Source organism: Ovis aries, chromosome 3 (assembly GCF_016772045.2).
Source record: "Ovis aries strain OAR_USU_Benz2616 breed Rambouillet chromosome 3, ARS-UI_Ramb_v3.0, whole genome shotgun sequence".
NCBI classification, from domain to species: Eukaryota; Metazoa; Chordata; class Mammalia; order Artiodactyla; family Bovidae; genus Ovis; species Ovis aries.
In genome coordinates this window covers 162,150,429-162,169,663 of record NC_056056.1, presented here as the reverse complement: position 1 = coordinate 162,169,663, position 19,235 = coordinate 162,150,429, and the positions used below count along the sequence as shown (strand labels likewise).

The 19,235-nt window shown below is 50.1% G+C and overlaps 2 protein-coding genes across 5 annotated transcripts in view; one reads left to right on the top strand and one right to left on the bottom strand.

Annotated features, from left to right (window-relative positions):
• The window catches only part of ARHGAP9 (Rho GTPase activating protein 9), an 8,328-nt gene extending 879 nt beyond the window's left edge, over window positions 1-7,449 (bottom strand). The window contains exons 1-17 of one of the 3 annotated variants that reach the window (XM_042247016.2): window positions 7,371-7,449; window positions 5,954-6,154; window positions 5,457-5,680; window positions 4,256-4,480; window positions 3,952-4,065; window positions 3,649-3,750; window positions 3,356-3,417; window positions 3,142-3,232; window positions 2,862-2,957; window positions 2,594-2,692; window positions 2,036-2,177; window positions 1,855-1,962; window positions 1,420-1,518; window positions 1,204-1,281; window positions 1,007-1,060; window positions 620-754; window positions 157-262 (exon numbers count right to left, since the gene is read on the bottom strand). In XM_042247016.2, the coding sequence (XP_042102950.1) occupies window positions 157-262; window positions 620-754; window positions 1,007-1,060; window positions 1,204-1,281; window positions 1,420-1,518; window positions 1,855-1,962; window positions 2,036-2,177; window positions 2,594-2,692; window positions 2,862-2,957; window positions 3,142-3,232; window positions 3,356-3,417; window positions 3,649-3,750; window positions 3,952-4,065; window positions 4,256-4,480; window positions 5,457-5,680; window positions 5,954-6,023 (1,805 nt within the window). In that variant the 5' untranslated portion in view covers window positions 6,024-6,154; window positions 7,371-7,449. Of the gene's footprint in view, window positions 1-156; window positions 263-619; window positions 755-1,006; window positions 1,061-1,203; window positions 1,282-1,419; window positions 1,519-1,854; window positions 1,963-2,035; window positions 2,178-2,593; window positions 2,693-2,861; window positions 2,958-3,141; window positions 3,233-3,355; window positions 3,418-3,648; window positions 3,751-3,951; window positions 4,066-4,255; window positions 4,481-4,579; window positions 4,612-5,456; window positions 5,681-5,953; window positions 6,428-7,370 lie in introns of those variants that run through there. The other 2 variants (XM_015094783.3, XM_042247017.2) reach the window with 2 other exon arrangements.
• The window catches only part of MARS1 (methionyl-tRNA synthetase 1), a 27,940-nt gene continuing 12,262 nt past the window's right edge, over window positions 3,558-19,235 (top strand). The window contains exons 1-8 of one of the 2 annotated variants that reach the window (XM_012174672.3): window positions 3,558-3,724; window positions 13,424-13,514; window positions 13,660-13,738; window positions 13,847-13,950; window positions 14,293-14,368; window positions 14,608-14,780; window positions 14,942-15,048; window positions 19,104-19,220. In XM_012174672.3, coding sequence (XP_012030062.2) covers window positions 13,717-13,738; window positions 13,847-13,950; window positions 14,293-14,368; window positions 14,608-14,780; window positions 14,942-15,048; window positions 19,104-19,220 — 599 coding nt within the window. In that variant the 5' untranslated portion in view covers window positions 3,558-3,724; window positions 13,424-13,514; window positions 13,660-13,716. Of the gene's footprint in view, window positions 3,725-12,315; window positions 12,445-13,423; window positions 13,515-13,659; window positions 13,739-13,815; window positions 13,951-14,292; window positions 14,369-14,607; window positions 14,781-14,941; window positions 15,049-19,103; window positions 19,221-19,235 lie in introns of those variants that run through there. The other variant, XM_004006543.5, reaches the window with a different exon arrangement.

Genomic DNA, 19,235 nt, shown 5'->3' with positions numbered 1-19,235 from the left:
AAAGGTTTTCGATCCTCGGCACAGAGTGCCTATTTCCTCAATGACCCACTAACTTTCGGTGTTTCCCTGCCTTCACCCCATCTGAACACAGAGTCCCGGCTGCAGGCCCCACCCCACCCTCCCCTGACGTGAACAAAGATATTCAGTCTTCCTGACCTGCATAAATGCTCCAGGAGGTACCGCAGAGTGTCATGGTTGGGCTTTGGCATTGAGCTTATTAATTCTTGTATTTGAGAGAGGCACTGTTCTGATTCAGTGAGGGCTGGAGAGAAAGAGTGACAGGAAGGGCATGGGAGTGAGGTTAGGAAAGGTGTTAAGGCAGAGTGGGTAACCTCAGTATCCTTTCTGGTGCTTGGGGAAGACATCATTAATCGATCATGGCTTTCTTTTTCACTGAGTCCAATTACAATCTTAGAATTCTTTTTTAACTCAGCCCTCTTAAACACTCACACATACACAACTGGAGTGGGCACATTAATTGAAAATTAATTTCCATCTCTGTATTCAGGCTGGGACAGAGGAGTGGAAGGAAACCTCTACTCTACTCTTTTATCACTCATGCCTCCCCCCCGCCCTCCATCCCGTGTCAAGGCTATTGCCCAAAGCTCCCATCCTTTACCAACGGCAGCACGAAAATCAGGCAGCAGTAGTGAGGGCACCAGAGGCTGGGGTAGCTCCCTCAGAAAAAGTTTCAGGGCTCCTGTGATCACATGAATGTCATCCCATTCAGCACTGTCCAAATCTAATCGGCCTTCTGGAAGGAAAAGGAGGTACAGAAGGGCTCAGGGCTCAAGAAGGGTTACAGGGACCCAGAGACTAAGAGATCAGGAGTTTAGGGAAAGATCCAGTGAAGACAGACCATGGAGCACCTAGGGGGGTCCACAGTGGGGCAGAGATCGGGATGAGAACAACCCCCCACCCCAGGACCAGGACATGGGGGAGTCCACAGGGAGCAGGGATGGTATGGAAGACTTTTAAAGGTTGGAGGGGCCTTCCATGGAAGTACCTTGTCCTGGATGTTCTGGAAACATGTACCTCCCATCGGAAGTGATGGCCCGCTCTACAACAAGTAAAAGAAATCAAGAGCTAAGACATGTAGCTCCAGCTAGAAGACCTCCCCGGTTCTGCCAGCTCTCTCACTCGGACCTTTGGGTTCTGAGACATGAAGTTCTTAGTACCACCACCTGCCCACAGCCTTCTCACCTCTGTCCACCAAGAAGCGAAGCTTCTGGACCACTGCCAAGTTCCCGCTCACCCGGTAAATGCCATCCACATCCAGACCTGGGAGATGAGGCAGGAAGCAGATAAAGATTCTTGATCTAAAATGTGTGCTGGTGAGGGTGGAGAAACAAAGGGCACACAAGGGTGGGGGAGGTGGGACTTTGGCCAGTTAGAAGGAGGAGACTCTGGGAAAGTGACCTCTCTTGTCCACAGCAGCAATGCAGAGCCGCACAAAGCTGGGCACGGTGTCTCCCTCCCGCTGGCACAGTGACTCCAACTGGCAGCCAAACACCTGGTCTGGGGAGACACAGAATGAGATGGAAGCCAGTGACTGTGTCACCCATGCGGGCTCTTTCCAGCACAGGTCTTCATCCCAAAGCTGGGCTGGCTCTCCTGCCTGCCTGAGCAAGGAAGTACACCCCCTCCCCGCAACAATCAGCAAGCCGAGGGGAAGTATTGGTCTCAGAAGACCGCTGATCTAGTTCTGGGAAGCTCTACCCTGAGCCTCGCTGAAGTTTTCTCATCCAGGACAAGCTGATGCCCAGATCCAGAATGTAAATAAAAGTGCTTGCAGAAACACTAAAGCAGGCACGAACGAAGGGGAAGGGTCCCAGGCGGTCCAGCCCCCCTCACCTCGGAGCAGACCCCGCTCCTGCAGGGTTTGCAAGGGCGGTCTCTTGGCGATTAGCCGCTTTAGTTTGTTCCGCACACGGTTCTGCTCCGCTGTTTCGGGACACCGACCTGCGGCACCAAGTGCAGCGTGAGAGCGGCGGCGGCTCGGAGAGAAGCAAAAGCCCCCAGGCCCGCCCCTTACTGGAGCTCCGGCGGCCGCCGATCCGCAGCAGAGACTTGGACACTGGTTCCGACTCCTCTTCCTCGTCCTCCCCGGCGCTCAGCTCCTCCAGTTCCGCAGGTCCCGAGCCTGACAGACGCCCCTCCAGGGGGTTCTCTCGATCCTAGATCCACACCGCAGTGTTAGTCGCTCAGTCGTGTCCGACTCTTTGCGACCCCATGGACTGTAACCCGCCAGGATCGTCTGTCCTTGGGATTCTCCAGGCAAGAATACTGGAGTGGGTTGCCATGCCCTCCTCCAGGGGATCTTCCCAAAGGAGGGATTGAACCCGGATCTCCTGCAATGCAGGCAGATTCTTTACTGTCTGTGCCACCAGGGAAGCCGCACCGCAAGATGGGCCAAATCCGAGGTGGGAAGAGAGCCAGGAGAGAGCCATCTACACCGCCGACCCGGCTGCTGGGGTCCCCTACCTCCCAGGCCTACCCTCTACCAGTAGGCCACTGTGTCCCTCATCCATGACCCCTGCATCCTACAGTTCCTCCTCCATTCCTTCTGCCAGCCCACTCCCACCCGTCTCACCAGGCGCTCGATGACCGCCCGCAGCGCGCTGTGCCAGGCTCGAAGCTCAGCCTCCTGGTCAGACTGCAGCAGGAACTCGTGGCCCGGGACCGTGCGGATCTGAGAGGCCCGCGGGGAAAAGCAGGAGGGGGTCAGTAGGAAGGAGCAAGAAAAGCAGGGAGGCCGAGCGGGGAAACCCCCGAGTGGGAAATTAGGGGCGCGCCCTCGGGGCTAGTGCGCATTGGGTGGGGGGGGTGGGGAAGGGGGGAATGAGAGGGCGGGCACTCACGTGCAGGACGTGGCGGCGGCTGGACAGGTGGCGGCCGTGGGCCAGGGCCGCCCCCCGCAGGTCCACGCTGCTCTCGGGCCGGCTACCCGCTGGTCCCTGGCAACGAGGGGGGAAACTGAGGCCAGGGCGCTGCTCCCCTCACTGCCTCCCTCTCACCCGGAGGCCTGCGAGGACTGGTGACCTCGCCCGCCCCACCTCCGCCCCCGTAGCTGGCCTAAGGTGAGTAGAAAGGGTGCCAGAACCCCTCCAGCTTCCCCCTGCGCCCCTCCCTCACACTCACCCAGGCAGTGGAGGGGGCGGTCGGCGGCGGTTCTCGGTAGAACACCAGGCTGTTACCCGCTAATACCACCCAAGAGGGGCCCCAGTTCTTCCTGCAGGCGCGGTGGTAATAGAGCAAAGGTCACTGAGAGTCACATAGAGGAGGGCCTCTCCCAACCCTCCGCGCTACCCGCGAACCCTCCAGCCCCAGCCCCGGCTGTGTTCCCAGTTCTCACCGGAGCTTGCGCCCGCCCTGAGCAATCTTGGTCATATTGAGCAAGCCCGACTTTTCCACCTCCTGGGAAGTGGCAGGAAGGGCCTCAATAAGTCACCCAGCGCCCCCACAGTCACCATGGCTTTCCCCCAGGGGATCTCCCAGGAGTGAGGTCCTTTAAGGTTTGACCGGATGGGTGCTCGGTGAGAGAGTACCCAGAGATCACTCAGAAAGAGGAAGGCCTTTCTGCAGGAGCAAGAACTAGGGGCTGGGGAAGGGAGGATCTTGGCGTTCACAAGGAAAACAGAGACTTACATGGGGATCATCTAGGACCGTCGGCAGAGGCCGAGGGCACTGCAAAGATGAAGGCTTGCCGGGGTCCAGCTGGGAGGTGCGTCTGCAGAGGTAGGATGAACCCTGAGGGAGGGGATTGGAGAAACAGGTGGGGAAACCTTTAACTTAGGAGTCCCTGGCTGTAGGGGAAGAGGGATGTGGATGTGGGTGTGAGGCAGGGGGTTGCTGGGGTAATCTCTCCAGTAAAGAGAATATCTCAAGTAAAAGAGAAAGTCAAAAATGATAGCTTTTCTGAATGTGATCAGGAGGAGGAAGGGATCTCACCTGGGAGTCAAAAATCTCTGATGTCTTGGGACCAGATTCTTCGTCCTTTGCCTGAGGCTGCAGGATACCATTGTCCCTATTCAAGGTCTGTGTCCCCTCCATGGAGCTGGGGTTCTAGGGGAAGGAAAAGGTAAAACTGCACCCATCGAGATGCCACCTCCGTTGGCTCTCAAAGCCCTTCTCACAATTTTCTGATTCTTCTAATCTTCCGAGAGTCCCAGTGAGAAAACATACTACTTTGGGGATCAAGAGGGGAAAGGAGGAGACTCAAGGGACAAGGGACAAGCAGGAGGGAAGGTCTCACCGTCTCTCGGGCTCGAGTGTGACGTGGGGGCTTCCAGGATTTACAGCCAGTCAGTGAATTTATGTAGAAGCAGCGTCCAGAGTTGGGGTCCAAGTGCTGCTCCCAGGCGTCCAGCCTCTGCAGTGGGGGGCACACAGGGTTTGAGGGCGGGGACCGGGGACAGCGGCGAAGGTCCACCAGGTTGCAGTACACAGGGGCCTTTGACATGAGGGTCTGGGGTCTTGCCTGCAAGGAAAGGGGGAAGAAAGAGCCTGTTATTCTGCTGGGCCCCTCCCCAATCTCCTCTCTAACCACCCCCTCCTCTCTCCACCACCATGTTCTCACCACCAGCTCCTGACTGGGTTGACCCAGGTACTGAGGAGGAAACCCTAGTCCCCAGTGGTTGTTTTTTTTCTTACGTTTTTTTTTTTCTTTGACTCCCTCCCTCACAGTCTTTGCTTTTCTCCTCACTTCCTGTTGCCAACTTCCCTCCTCCCCCACCCTGCCCCCACCAGAGGACCTCAGGAAAGGGGAACAGGCTTTTCTCGGTGTGGAGGGAGGGGCAGCGTCCCACCCTCATATCTTCCAGAGTAAAAGGAGATGGAGAGGGGTCAGAGAGCCCTGCTAGCTAGCAGAGTATGAGAGAGGAGGGGCCATTTTTCACCCATTAGTAAGTAAGAGAGAGGTGAGGAGCCAAATCTTCAGGAAGATCAAAGGAGTTACATCTCTAGAGAAAGAAGTTACATCTCTAGAGGAAACTTGCTGGTAACCTGAGCTAGCAAGACAGAACACAGCAAAAAAAAACCAAAAAACAAAAAAACCCTGCACTGGGCCAGGAGTCAGGAGGCTGAGACAAGAGAAGCAAAGCTGAGCAGGCCATTCAGTCCCTCTATCATTTTGTAGTTTCCACATACCCTCAGGATCTTTGCTACTTGCTGTCCTAGAGCTAGAATTCCATCTCTCGTCTCGTTTATTTCAGGGCTGTTTCTCCTTATTCAGATTCAACCTTGTCATTTCCTCAGAGAGGCCTCCCTAGACCAGTCATCCTTCACCACATCTAGCTTCTTGGTAGTGCTTATTAGTTTAAAAGGCTTTCTTATTTATGTGTTCATCATCCCCATGGGAATCCCTGGAGGGCAGAGATTCTGTCTGTCCTGATTGCCAATGTGCCTAGAACTGAGCCCAGCAGTGACAGTTGCTCCAAAGAGGTGCTATGACTCACCATGTTGGCATCGGTCTCTGTCAGCAAGTTTTCCTGGGAAAGGGATCTTCCACTTGGTCCTGCCTGGAAGGGCTTCAGGAGGCTGGGCCTCAAGTTGGTAACACTGACACTTCTACACATTTTAGGGGGAAGGGGAGGAGGCTGCTCCGATGTAGCCTGGGCTCTGCCTGGGGGTTCCTGACACAGGTTCATCTCCTCCAGGGAGCCAGGAAATAACTTTGGCCCTGGAAACAGAGAAATGGGAAGAGTTGGAGGCCGGGTCCCCCCAGGGTTCTTGGCTAGGTCCCCCATCCTGAGGAAAAGAGCAGGAAAACAGCAGGTGGAAAATTACATGAGATCTAGGAGGCTTGAGACTAGGAAGGAGAGGCAATGGGGACACCATGGAGGGGAGAAGGAGTAGGAGTCGAGGGTCAGCAGAAGCTTGGGGGAAGGAGATCTTTCCAATAATTCCCAGAAGCCAGGGAGGTAGGAAGGCGACAGGGGGAGGACCTACTCACCAGGAGTCCAGAGAGACTGGCTGGGGGTGATGGTCCTTGGGCTGTGGGAAGGGCTAGATTCCTCTATCATGTAGGCAGCTGGGACAAAGACGGGGCGAGAGGTGGATGGTGCTCCCAGGCGCCTTGCTAACCACCAGTCTGAGTTGGTCTTTCGAAGCAGTAGGAATCTGTCTCCTTCAGCCAAAGACACCTGCCGGCCATCTGCCCCAGTGTAAGTGAAGGCATAGAGAGCACAGAGCTGGGATCCCCGAGAAGGGCTTCGGGACCCCAGCCCTAAGTTTCCCCAGGTGCTTGGCCACCACCGGCCCGATAGCATTGTTGTCAATACCATCACCTATGGGAAAATGGGGTGATGGAGATCCAGAAAAAGACAGGACTGACTGCTCGCAGGCAGAGAGACATGGTTCTGAGAGCAGTTTGGGGCAGAAGATAAGAACAGAAACCCTGTCATGAGAGGAGAGGGTAAGGCAGAAGACCCAAATGGGGTCAGTAAGAGGTTTTGGGGTCTGAAAAGTCCTGGGTGATGTGTCTAATGAGGAAGTACATAAGTAAGGTGAGAGAGGATGTGGTCAGCAGGGCTTCAAGACCAGCACGGCAGGAAGTCAGAGGAGGGGGTCTAGTTGGGTGATTTTCCTTCAAGTACTTTCTGGGGCCTAACAGAAGTTCTAGGGACAGGAGGAGCTGGCCCTGAATGGTGGTGGGACTCTTGAGCTGGACACAGGAAGATGAAGAGAAAGAATCAGTTTTGAGGCAGAACACAGGCAAAGAGTTAATGGATGACAAAGATACAAAAATTTGTGACCCTTTATTAAATTTACACAAGGACCAATATTTCCATTACTGATGGCCACAGACCTGCAGCTGTGTGCTTTCTGTGCAGATTGAGAAGAACATTAAGACAGAGAAACAGGAGCCAGAGAAATAGTAAGATCAAATTGGAGAGAAAGAGAGAGTGGTTAGGAGAAACACAGAGGTGCTCAGTTTGAGGAAAAGGCAAAATCAATTTAGGATGTATTTTGGGGAGCTGAGAAACACTGATATGATCCTTGGTACGTAAGTCTCTTGGGTGGGACCCTACTTTAGTGTGTGGGTTCATTAATTCATGCTCTTAACAAGGGTTGGCTGACCACCTCCTGTGTGAAAAGAACAGTGTCAGCTACTAGAGATGAGAGAAGGGAAGGAGACAGACATAGCCCTTGCCCTCTCAAAGCTTAAAGGCAGATATCAACTAATGACATAATAAATGTATTAATTACAATTGAATCAGGGACTATGGACAAATAGCACAGGATGTTTTGACAGCTTATGGGGGTGGATGGAGGATTGATCTCAGTTTCTCCCTAGTGGAAAATGGGAACTGAACCCCACTGTCTATTGCCAGAACTTTAAGCCCCAGAACTTAGTGCTTCCTCCTTACCTGATCACTCCTCTTCTCCCCTTCTCTGTTTCTCTACTGCAAGTCACAGGCTTGCTCTCTGGCTTTGGAGACTTGGAGTAGGGAGAGCCCCACCCTCTTGGTGACATCAGAGAGCCAGGTCTCCTCCCCTGACACCTGATCTGAGGCCTGGGTTGCCAGTACTGGGAGTCTGCCTTGGTCATCTCTCCTTACTTTGCTCCTCTTTCAACATGTGGAGAAACTTGCCCCTCCACTCTCCCTTCCCACTTCCAAAATAGTGACCAAGGAAATGGCTACCCACTCCAGTATTCTTGCCTGGAGAATCCCATGGACAGAGGAGCCTGGGAGCCTGGAGGGCTACAGTCCACGGGGCCACAAAGACTTGGACATGACTGAGCGACTAACACTTTTTTTTCTTATTCATTTATTCATTCATCTGGTGGTTGTTAACTGCTCAAATCTCATCCTCTAACTGTCCCCAGGGACTGCTCCTCTGCAGTCCTCCTCTCCAGTCTGCCTTCTCTCCTGCACTTTTTCCTCTTTATTGACTCCTTACCATTAGTTTTTTTTTTTTTTAATGCATTTATTTTTTATTATTTAATTTATTTTTGGTTGCACTGAGTCTTCATTGCTGCACTCAAGCTTTTTCAAAGTTACAGTGAGCAGGGCTTCCTCTTCGTTGCAGTGCATGGGCTCCTCATTGCAGTGGCTTCTCTTGGTGCACGGGCTCTAGGTCCATGAGCTTCGGTAGATGCAGCACTCAGTGGCTGTGGCTCCTGGCTCTAGAGCACAGGCTCAGTAGTTGTGGGACATGGGCTTTGCTGCTCTGAGGGTTTAGAATCCTCCCAGACCAGGGATCAAACCTGTCTCCCCTGCATTGGCTAACAGATTCTTATCCACTGTACTACCAGGGAAACCCTACCATCAGATTTTAAACATATCCAAGTCTCTCCCATCTTTAGACAAACTTCCCCTTCATTTACTGTACTCTCTAGTTGCTACCCTATCTCTCTCTTCCTTTTCACAGTCAAATTTCTTGAAACAGGTGCCTACACATGGAGGTCTCTATTTCCTCTCCCTCATTCCCTCACCTTTGCAAGTTCACTCCTCATAGGGTGTGGCCTGCCTCTTCACAGACACTCTGCCGTCCTTATGTTACTTGACATCTCAGCAACAGCCAACACAGTTGAACCTTCTCTCCTACAAACATTGCTGGTGTCCTTCTTAGCCTTTTTTTTTTTTTTTTTTTTTTTAGCAATTCCTTCTCTGTTGCATTGGAGAAGGAAATGGCAACCTTACTCCAGTATTCTTGCCTGGAGAATCCCATGGAGGGAGGAGCTTGGTAGGCTACAGTCCACGGGGTTGCAAAGAGTCGGACACGGCTGAGCTACTTCACTTCTCTGTTGCATAAGGAAGAACTTTGCTTGTTTCTTAAACCCCAGAAGTCTGTCTAAGATCCTGTGCCCTTTACCTTCTATATACCATTGGTGGTCTTATTCTCTCCGCAGCTCAAATGACCTCCATATGTCACTGGCACTGTATCTCCAGTCCAGATCTTTCTCTGGAGCTCCAGTCTAATCTGTTGTCCACTGAAAAACTCCACTTGGGTTTTTCACAGGTACCACAAACATAGTATGTTCTCAATTGAACTTGTCAGCTTCCCCCATAAACTTGTTTCTCTCGCAGTACCACTAGTAAGTTAATTAATTTTTTTGGGGGGGTGGGGCACACCAAGCGGTTTGCTGGATCTTCACCGACCAGGGATTGAACTGGGGCCATGGCAGTAAAAGCCCAGAATCCCAAAACCTAGGCTACCAGGGAACTCCCAAGTTAAATTTAAATTTATAAATATTCATTGAATGCTTACTATCATACATACCAGGGCAAGAACTGTATGCTAGGCATTATCAATTAAGATGCCCTCTTTTAGGGAATTCCCTGGTGGTCCAGTGGTTAGGACTCAGCCCTTCCACTGCAGGAGGGAGGGCTTCCATCTCTGTTTGGGGAATTAAATTCTGCATGCTGTGATGTGTAGTCAAAAATAAAATTGTTGCCCTCTCATTAACGATTAAAATACAGTGTGATAATCACTATGAAAGGGGAAATACTATCATCTGTTGGAGCACATAGAGGGTGTACCCAATAGCCCAGGCCAGAAATCTAGCAGCCAACCCTAACTGTCTTGTTTCTTCAGCACTCATATTTAGCTGATTGCTAAATCTTTGCAATCTACTTCCTTTAATCCCTATAAGTACTGCCTTTTTAAGCCCAGATAATATAATTTCTGAACTGGTTTCCTTGCATATAGTTCTGTTCCTCTCCAGTCCATTCCTGGCACAGTGATGCTTCCAAAACATAAAAATGCCCTGCCACTCCCCTGACTTAACCATTCAAAGGGTTCCCATTTTCCTCAGAGTGAAGTCCAGATTTTACAGTATGGTTTACAGAGACTTTCTCCTGTTAGCCTAGCATTTTCACACTTCCCACTACAAACTCCATATTCCAGCTACATACTAATTCCTCACATTCCTAAAATGCATTGAGGTCTCTGGTCCTTTGCATAAGTTGTTCCTTCTGCCTGAAACACTTCCTCTCTCCACTTCCACCAATCTTTATCAGACTAATTCTTACTCATTAGTTAGATCTCAGTTGAAAGGTCATTTGCACAAGAAAATCTCTCTTAACTCCTTAGAGTCAAGTAGGGCCCCTAACTAGGAGATCCTACAGCAAGCTTTACATTTCCTCATAACTTTCATGACACTTTAAGGTTATTTGACTTTTCTGACTTCCCAGAAAGTCTGTGAGCTCTGCTAAGGTAGAAGCCTATTTTGTGAACAACTGTATCTTCAATGCTTTATATAGCTCAAAGTAACCTCTCTGTGGGGTAGAAAGTTTTCCTCATCTGAAAAATGAGAATGACAGAAGCTACCACACAGTCTGTAATTTAAAAAATAACAATTATTTTCTTAGAGCCCATGATTTTATGGGGCAGAGACTTGGGCAGGGCTCAGCTGGGCGATTCTTCTGTCCCATGTAGTGTTGACTAGGATCACTTGGTGATATTCAGCAATCAGATAGATGGTTTGATCTGGAAAGCTTCACTCACATACCTGACACCTTGATGAGGATGGATGGAATGCTGGGATCAGCTGGAACTGTCAACCAGCATGTCAACATGACACCACTCCTGCATGGCAATCTCAGAGTAGTAAGACTTCTTACCTGGCAGTTCAATGCTATCAGAGTGTGCCAAGAGGCCTGGGCAGAAGCTGCAAGGCTTCTTATGGCTTAGCTTCAAAAGGCCCAGAACCATCACAGAGTTTTTTGAAAATTAAAAATGTGGGGTTTTTTTCCATTTAAAAAAATTAGTTTGAGAAATATATATATATATAAAACAGTGCCAACTTCATAAGTACTCCTATTAGGTATTAATTAATTTTAAAGGGATTCAAAGATGATTAAGAAGGTCCCTTTCTCAATTACTGATACGTTTCCTAGAATAGAATATACTTATTGCCCCTGGTGGCTCAATGGTAAAGAGTCCATCTGACAATGTAGAGACATGAATTCCAACCCTGGGTTGGAAAGATCTCCTGGAGAAGGGACTGGCAACCCATTCCAGTATTTTGACTGAGAAATGCCATGGACAGAGGAGCCTGGCAGCCTACAGTCTGTGGGGTCACAAGAGTTGGACATCCCTTAGCGACTAAACAACAATTGCCCAACTCTTAGCCTTCATAGTCCCCTCAATCTACTTTTCTATACGTGAGCTCCTTTCCCTTTAATGAAATTGCCAGTGTGCATATGCGCTTCAGAGTGGTATTAAATCAATATTTAATAGTCACATTCTCTTAGTTGGACATCACTTACTGCCTAAACAGACAGTTGGCTCAACGGTTAAAGCATTTGCCTGGAATGTGGGAGACCTGGGTTCGATCCCTGGGTCAGGAAGATCTCCTGGAGTCAGAAATGGCAACCCACGCCACTATTTTTACCTGGAGAATCCCATGGAGGGAGGAGCCTGATAGGCTACAGTCCATGGGGTCCCAAAGAGTCGGACACGACTACGACTGAGTGACTTCACTTTTAGCAACTAAACAACAGTTGCCCAACTTTTAGCCTTCATAGTCCCCTCAATCTACTTTTCTATACGCAAGCTCCCTTCCCTTTAATGAGATTGCCAGTGTGCATATGCGCTTCAGACTGGTATTAAATCAATATTTAATAGTCAGGTTCTCTTTTGTTAATAAGACAATGAAAATTTTTAATTGTCACTAACGTTGTTAGTGTCCCTAACGTAAGTAATTCGGGCACGACTGAGTGACTAAGCACATAGTGAAGTCGCTCAGTCGTGTCCGACTCTTTGCGACCCCGTGAACTGTAGCCTACCAGGCTTCTCCGTCCATGGGATTCTCCAGGCAAGAATACTGGAGTGGGTTACGATTTCTTTCTCCAGGGGATCTTCCCGATCCAGGGATCGAACTCGGGTCTCCCACATTGGAGGCAGCCGCTTTAACCTCTGAGCCACCAGGCAAGCCCTAAGCACATTGCCCAACGTTAAGTTTATCATAACTCTCAACTCTAGAACTCTTGATTCTTGTGAACTCCAATCTACAGTCAGCCATTGCGAGTTGCCTCTGTCATGGCAGCGCCACTTCAGCAAGAAAGTGGGGCCCTCGGTTTCCATCATCGGCCTCTGGCTGCTTTAGAGGATTAAAGTGAGCTGGGCCCCACACGTTACGGTCTCCTCCGGTCCTCCCATCAATAAAGTGTCGCTCTGGCACCGCATCTAAACCGCTCCATCTCTATGACACTCCTTTCCTGTTTTCTAGTGTTGCATGATGGGAGAAACAGTCAGCTTTCCGGGAGCCAGGCCAGGGGAACGGCTTCATTCGGGACTCCATTTCCCGGCGTACCTCGCGGCGGTCGGTCAGCCCTCTGGCGGGAGACCGGTTCCGGTTGCATCAGCGTAGGGTCCACGGCGAAATGAGGTTGTTCGTGAGTGAGGGCGCTCCGGGGAGTCTGCCAGTGCTGGCCGCGGCCGGGAGGGCCCAGGGCAGAGCGGAGCTGCTCATCAGCACAGTAGGCCCAGAAGGTAGTCGGGCTGGTGCTGGTGGGCGGTGGATGAGACGGGCGGGACTGGAACACACAGACAACGACCCCACAGTTATCTTCGCCAACACTCCAGGCCCCAACACCACGCACTCCCGTCAACTTCTTCCCACGTTATCCTTCAGCACCCCGTACCTTCTTCCCTCCCAGTGACATCTTTCATCAGTCACTTCCCTTAGTTAGCCTCAGTGTACCCTTCTCTCATTTCTGGTCTCCCCTCCTTCCTCTCCCAGGACCTCGTCTCACTCCAGTGAACCTGTCTCCCCTCTCCAACCTTCTCCCCCACGTCATTCATATGATGCCCGCCAGGTTTTCTTAGGAAACCCTACTTTCCCTTCGGTTTATCTCTTCTCATTCCCAGCCATCGGTTTGTGTGACTTCTAAGCGGTTCTCTTGTCAGTCCTCCCGGTTCTCTTAATTTTGTTCTCCCAGGGTTGCTCAGATCATTTTCAGATATTCTTGTGCTCAGTCTCTCAGTTGTGTCCGACTCTTTGTGACCCTGTGGATTGTAGCCCGCCAGGCTCCTCTGTCCATGGGATTTTCTAGTCAAGGATACTGGGGTGGGGGCCATTTCCTTCTCCTGACACAGGGATCGAACTCATGTCTCCTGCATTGGCATGTGGATTCTTTAGCACTGAGCCACCTGGGAAAACATCAGACATCCTAGTTATTTTCAGTTGTTCCAGTTCTTGGCTGCAGCATTACCCCAGTACCACCACACTCTCTCTGCAGTCCCCATCTGTTTCTAGCTGGCAGTCTCAGCTGAACACCTGCTTGTCTCTCCAGCTCATTCTGGACCCATCCCCTTTCAGAGGTCCTATCCTGGACCCTCTCCTTGTGACTGCCCATCTCCCCTGCACGCCCCCCCCAGCACCTCCCCCCAATGACTGTGAAGATGTCCTTTTAAGTTGACATAGTATTTCTTTTCTCTGTTTTTCACCCATCTTCCTCCCCTGTGTCAGAGTGTGTGGTCCCATTCCTGACCCGGCCTAAGGTCCCTGTCTTGCAGCTGGATAGTGGCAACTACCTCTTCTCCACCAGTGCAATCTGTCGGTCAGTATTGGTCCTTGATGCGGGGAGGTGGCTGAATAAAATCGGGTTACTGTCCTCTGTGTGGCCTTATTTACAACTGGGGTAAGAAATGGACTCGACCAACGAGCCCCTTTAATTCTCCCTCTGTTGCTCTCTCCCTGGGTAGATACTTCTTTCTGTTATCTGGCTGGGAGCAAGATGATCTCACCAACCAGTGGCTGGAATGGGAAGCAACAGAGCTGCAGGTAGGACTGAGATGTGGGGTTGGCAGGCAGATTGCTGCTTTGCACGGCCATCCTGACCCGGGTCTCCCGTGTTTCAGCCAGCTTTGTCCGCTGCCCTGTACTATTTAGTGGTCCAAGGGAAGAAGGGAGAAGATGTTCTTGGCCCAGTTCGGAGAGCCCTGATGCATATTGACCACAGCTTGAGTCGTCGGAGCTGTCCATTCCTGGCTGGGGTGAGTTGGGCCTTGAGATCAGTGTTGGGAAAAGCTGTATGGTATAAGAATTAAAGAGGAAGACTGTATTCAAAGTTCAACCCCCATCCCCAACTGCCCCTTACTAGCACTGTAACCTTTAAAACTCGTAAGCTCTTTAAAGTTCATTGTTTCTCGTCTTTGAAGTGGGAGTAATGTTAGAACCCTTCTCAGTGGGTTACTGTGAGAGTTGAGATAATTTAAAATGCTTAACACAGTGCTTGATATTTAATAAGTGTTTAGGAAATGTACAGTATTATTATATCCATGGGAAGAAATTGAGTGTCTCACCTGTGTACTTTTTCTTTTTGTTTCTCAACAAAGGAGACAGAATCTCTAGCCGATATTGTTTTGTGGGGAGCGCTCTACCCGTTACTCCAAGACCCATCCTATCTCCCTGGTGAGAATTGTGCATATCACTTCCCCACCAGCCTGAGGAACTTGGTGTAGGGGTTACAGAGTGGACAGTAGACTATTGAGGACCTATTCTGAGCTGTAACTTGACAGGGCAACTATAGCAGAAAGACATCCAAGGGAACTGGGGAAGGCAGCTGGAGAAACTTCATAAAGGGGAGGAGGTCCCTTTCCAGCTACCGATTCTAGGTCTTGTTGATTGCTTCCTTTCTCCCATGCCCACAGAGGAACTGGGTGCCCTGCACAGCTGGTTCCAGACACTGAGTTCCCAGGAGCCATGTCAGCGAGCTGCAGAGACTGTGCTGAAGCAGCAGGGTGTCCTGGCCCTCCGGCCCTACCTCCAGAAGCAGCCCCAGCCCGGCTCCCTTGAGGGCAGGCTTATCAGCAATGAGCCTGAGGTTTGGAACAAAGAAGAGGGATACTCACACAGCCTCAGTGCCTGAGGTGGCAGGGGGTGGCTTGGAGAGAGAGTTTGAGCACAGCTGTTAACTGTGTCAGTTCTTGGAGAGAATTTCCTTACGTGGTGTACCTGGTGAGGGATACTGTCCACTCTTCATAGGAGGAGGAACTGGCTACTCTGTCTGAGGAGGAGATTGCCGTGGCTGTAGCTGCTTGGGAGAAGGGCCTGGAAAGCTTGCCCCCTCTTCGGCCACAGCAGAATCCAGTGTGAGTAGGCACAGACTGAGTGGGGCTTGGTTTTTTATGTGGAAATTGTTGATAGAGCCAGTACCTGCCTGTTTAATCCCCATTGCTGACCTTTCTGTAATTTTCTGTCCTCTTAACCTCTTGGCTAATATTTTGGACATACTGTCCATCAGTCCCCCCCACACACCTGTGTTTTCAGTTACTTTCCAGCTACTGATTGTACCTTAGTCTGTTTCTCCCGTTCAGATCGTTGTTCTGAGCTTTAGACATCTGTCAGACTACCTCCTTGATTCCTCCACCTCCACTGGCACTGCAAACTCATCATGTCCAAAACCAAACCTCTTACCTTCCCTGCCAGCATCTCTTTCTCCTTTAGTCACTTGTCTTAGTGAATGACTCCCACCTTCCACCTGAAGATCCAGGCCAGAAATCTTGGTGTCATCTATACCATTTTTTCATCTCTTCCTGTATCATTTACTCCATTACCAGGTCATTGATTCTAACTCCTAAGGAGTCCTTGTATCCATCCCTTCTCCCTATCCTCACTGCTGCTACCTGAAGTGGGGCCTTGCCATCTCTTACCTTCTCCTTCCCTGCTGTCCTGTGCTCCATATTGTCACCAGATGGCTGCTTAAAACTGCCGGTATTATCATCTCATTCTCCTTTTCAGAATTCTACAGATGGTTTCTTTGTGTACTTCACCTGGTCTTTCACGATCTGGCTCCTGCCTGCATGCTTAGCATCATGTTTTATCACTCTTCTGATAGCTAAGATAATATTCACATACATACTGGGAATTTCCTGGCTGGGTCCAGTGGTTAAGACTGGTGCTTTGACTGGTGAGGGCCCAGGATCGATCCATGGTCAGGGAGCTGTGTGGTGTGGCAAAAAAAAAAAATCACACCCACATGTAGATTTTTCCATTGGAACGAAGTATTTGTAGTTCTGAACATGTTCAGTAAAGATTTACATGTCCACTCCTTGTCAGGCCCTGTGTGCTGGGAACTGGGTCTACAGAAGGGAGCAAACAGACAAGACTCTGCTGTCATGCCACTTTGAGTCTAGTGTTATAGACAGGTATTTTAAAAACTAAGTAGTATGAAGGAAAAGACAAGTACTGTGAGAAAATGTCACAGGAGGTTAACTTAGAAAAAGACAACATTTGAACTAACACTTGTGGGAACTCCCTGGTAGTCAAGTGGTTAGGACTCCATGCTTTTACTGCTGAGGGCCTGGTGGGGGAACTAAGATGCCACAAGCTACCCAGTACAGCCAAAGAAAAAAGGAGATCTAAAGATCAGTCCTGGGTGTTCTTTGGAAGGACTGATGCCAAAGCTGAAACTCCAATACTTTGGCTACCTCATGTGAAGAGTTGACTCATTGGAAAAGACTCTGATGCTGGGAGGGATTGTGGGCAGGAGGAGAAGGGGACGACAGAGGATGAGATGGCTGGATGGCATCACTGACTCGACAGACATGACTTTGAGTGAACTCTGCTGGTTGGTGATGGACAGGGAGGCCTGGCGTGCTGCAATTCATGGGGTCGCAAAGAGTCAGCCACGACTGAGTGACTGAACTGAACTGAACTGAAGACTTGCAAAATGAGTAGGAGTTAGTCAGGCAAGGGTAAGTATGGGGAAAGGCTATCTCAGATAGACGAAGTGTCTTTATAAGGAATTTCTAAAAGGCCAGTGGCTGGAGGCTGGTCAGTCGGGACAGCTGGGTCAGAATGAGCTTTGAGTGGAGGGCAGGCTGAGATCATATTCTCACACCTTGGTGTGTTTGCTCATGCTCTTCTTACTGGAAGGCCTGTGTCTCCCCTACCTCCTGGACAGTTGTTCAAGAGACTGGGTCTATCATTTCCTTCTCTGTACAGCTTGAGAGTCTTAAGTGCTTCATCTTCTGGCAGGTCCTGTTGTCACATTTTATGGTAATTGTCTCTATGTGTCTGTCTCCTCACTAATCTGTAAGCTTAATTGAAGATTGGGGCTCTCTTTTCTTTTACATGGCATATCTTTTAGCACAGGGCCAAGTATTTGGTAGATAATGGTAAAATTTGAATGAGTTAATGAAAGCTCATCTTTTGTTCATTCACTCATTTTGAATATTTCTGTGAGTACCTACTGAGGATTGATTTGGAGGTAGTAAAGAACAGGAGGTAGACTTTCTCAGGTGTCTATACAGGCTAACTTGTTTGAATGCATACTTAGAGGAGGAGACAATTGGTGTTAGGCACTAGAGCAAATGCTTTTGCTTCTGACTGAAGTGCACCCCAAGAGTCTTGAATCTGGCAAATTCCCACCCATTCTTGAGAACCCAACCCATATAGTTCTGCCTCTGTGGAATCTTTCTTTATTTTTGGCTGTGTGGGCTCTTTATTGCTGCGTGTGGGTCTTCTCCAGTTGTGGTTTGTGGGTTTCTCTTGCTGCTGAGCGTGGGCTCTAGACGTGTGGGCTTTAGTTGTTGCGGCTTACAGGCTCTAGAGCGCAGCCTCAGTAGCTGTGCTGCATGGGCTTAGTTGCTCCTTGGCATGCAGAATCTTCCTGGACCAAGGCTGGAACCCATGTCCCCCGTGTTGGCAGGTGGATTCTAAACCACTGGACCACCAGGGAAGTCCCTCTGTGGAGTCTTGGGCTGGGGATGCTCAACTTCCTTTGACCTCTGTGAGCACTTTGTACCTCTGATCACACTGATCCCAGTCAGAAGTTATATGATAGAATGTACCCTCCTTGAGGGCAGAACCCTGGGCATGCTCACCTTTATGTCTCCACTGTAGTAAGCACACACAAGATGAGAGAAACATTACGGAGCGACACGAAAAGGAGCACTGCAGCATGTGTGGCACAGGTTGCTTAGGGGCCCAGGGCACAAGGATGACTGGGTGGGAGGCCGACTGTCAGTGAGGGAGGGCTTTCCTGAAGGAGCTGATTTCTAAGCTGGATTTCAGAGAGAATTATGGTATTCAGTCACGGGGAGAAAAGTCTGGATGCAGGAGACATTGGTGAGCACTTTCTGAAGAAATGAGCTGTAAAATGTTCCAGGAAGTAGATGGACCATCTAACCAGCATGCAGCTGGGAAGAAGGGTGAGATTAACAGGAAGAAATCACTGGAGTCTCTATTGGTAAGAGATTCTGAGACTCGGTGAGCCTGCAGGGTGCCTACAGTTGAAGAACATGGTAATTGTTGGGAGCTGGCCGTTGTAAGTTAAGAATGGTTTGAAATAACATTGTAAATCAATTATACTTCAAGAAAAAATATTGAAACTGAAAAAAAAAAAAAGAATGATTGGAAAGATGAACCCTAGTGAGGTGTTAGTGCTGGGGTGGGCGGCGGATATAGGATGTGTTCAGCCAAGCTGTCATGGGTGACAAAGCATGGAAAGAGAAGAGCAGGTGGAGTGACTTCTGGCGGCAGGTTGAGTGGGATGACTAGGAGTGGTCCTGGGACAGTGGGGAGGAGATTAAGGCTATGAAGGCAGTGGCTGGTGCCTGCCGGTTTGAGACAGGCCATGAGGAAGTGACTGACCCACATGGGTTAGGGCGTGAAGAGTCATGCGATATGAGAGGACTTGGGAACGCTTGTGTGTGGGTTGGTGAATTGTAAGCGTTTCAGGTCCTAACTAGAAGTAATGCTAACATAGCACTTGGAAAGAAGGGGAGAGGTCAGTGCTGGGAAGGTGTTCTTGGATGGTGTTAAAGTCCAGGGAGTTAGTGAATGATGGTTGAAGACAGCCTGGGGAGAGTTGTCAGTACTCGGGAGGCTGGAGCCTGAGAACCAGCTGATGGAAAAGGAGCACTTAGGATTATAAAGAGGGACAGAGTTCCATGTGGGAACGAGGCTTCTTAGGAGCAGTACACGAGGCTTGCTCGCTATGGGCAGGGCCCTATATTCGCAGCTGGAGGGATCTCATGGCTTCTGGGAAAGTTTAAGCTCCAGCAGCTTCTTGTGAGGAAAGACTTCAGATGGACATGACCCTGGGCAGTAGAATAGATGCATCTGGCTGCTCCGTGCACTTTGGGTCACTCTTGACCCTCTCATCTCCCCCTGGACTGTTCTCTTCCTTCTTCCCTTCCAGGTTGCCCGTGGCTGGGGAGAGAAATGTGCTCATCACCAGCGCCCTCCCTTACGTCAACAATGTTCCCCACCTTGGAAACATCATCGGCTGTGTGCTTAGTGCCGACGTCTTTGCAAGGTGCAGCCAGCTACT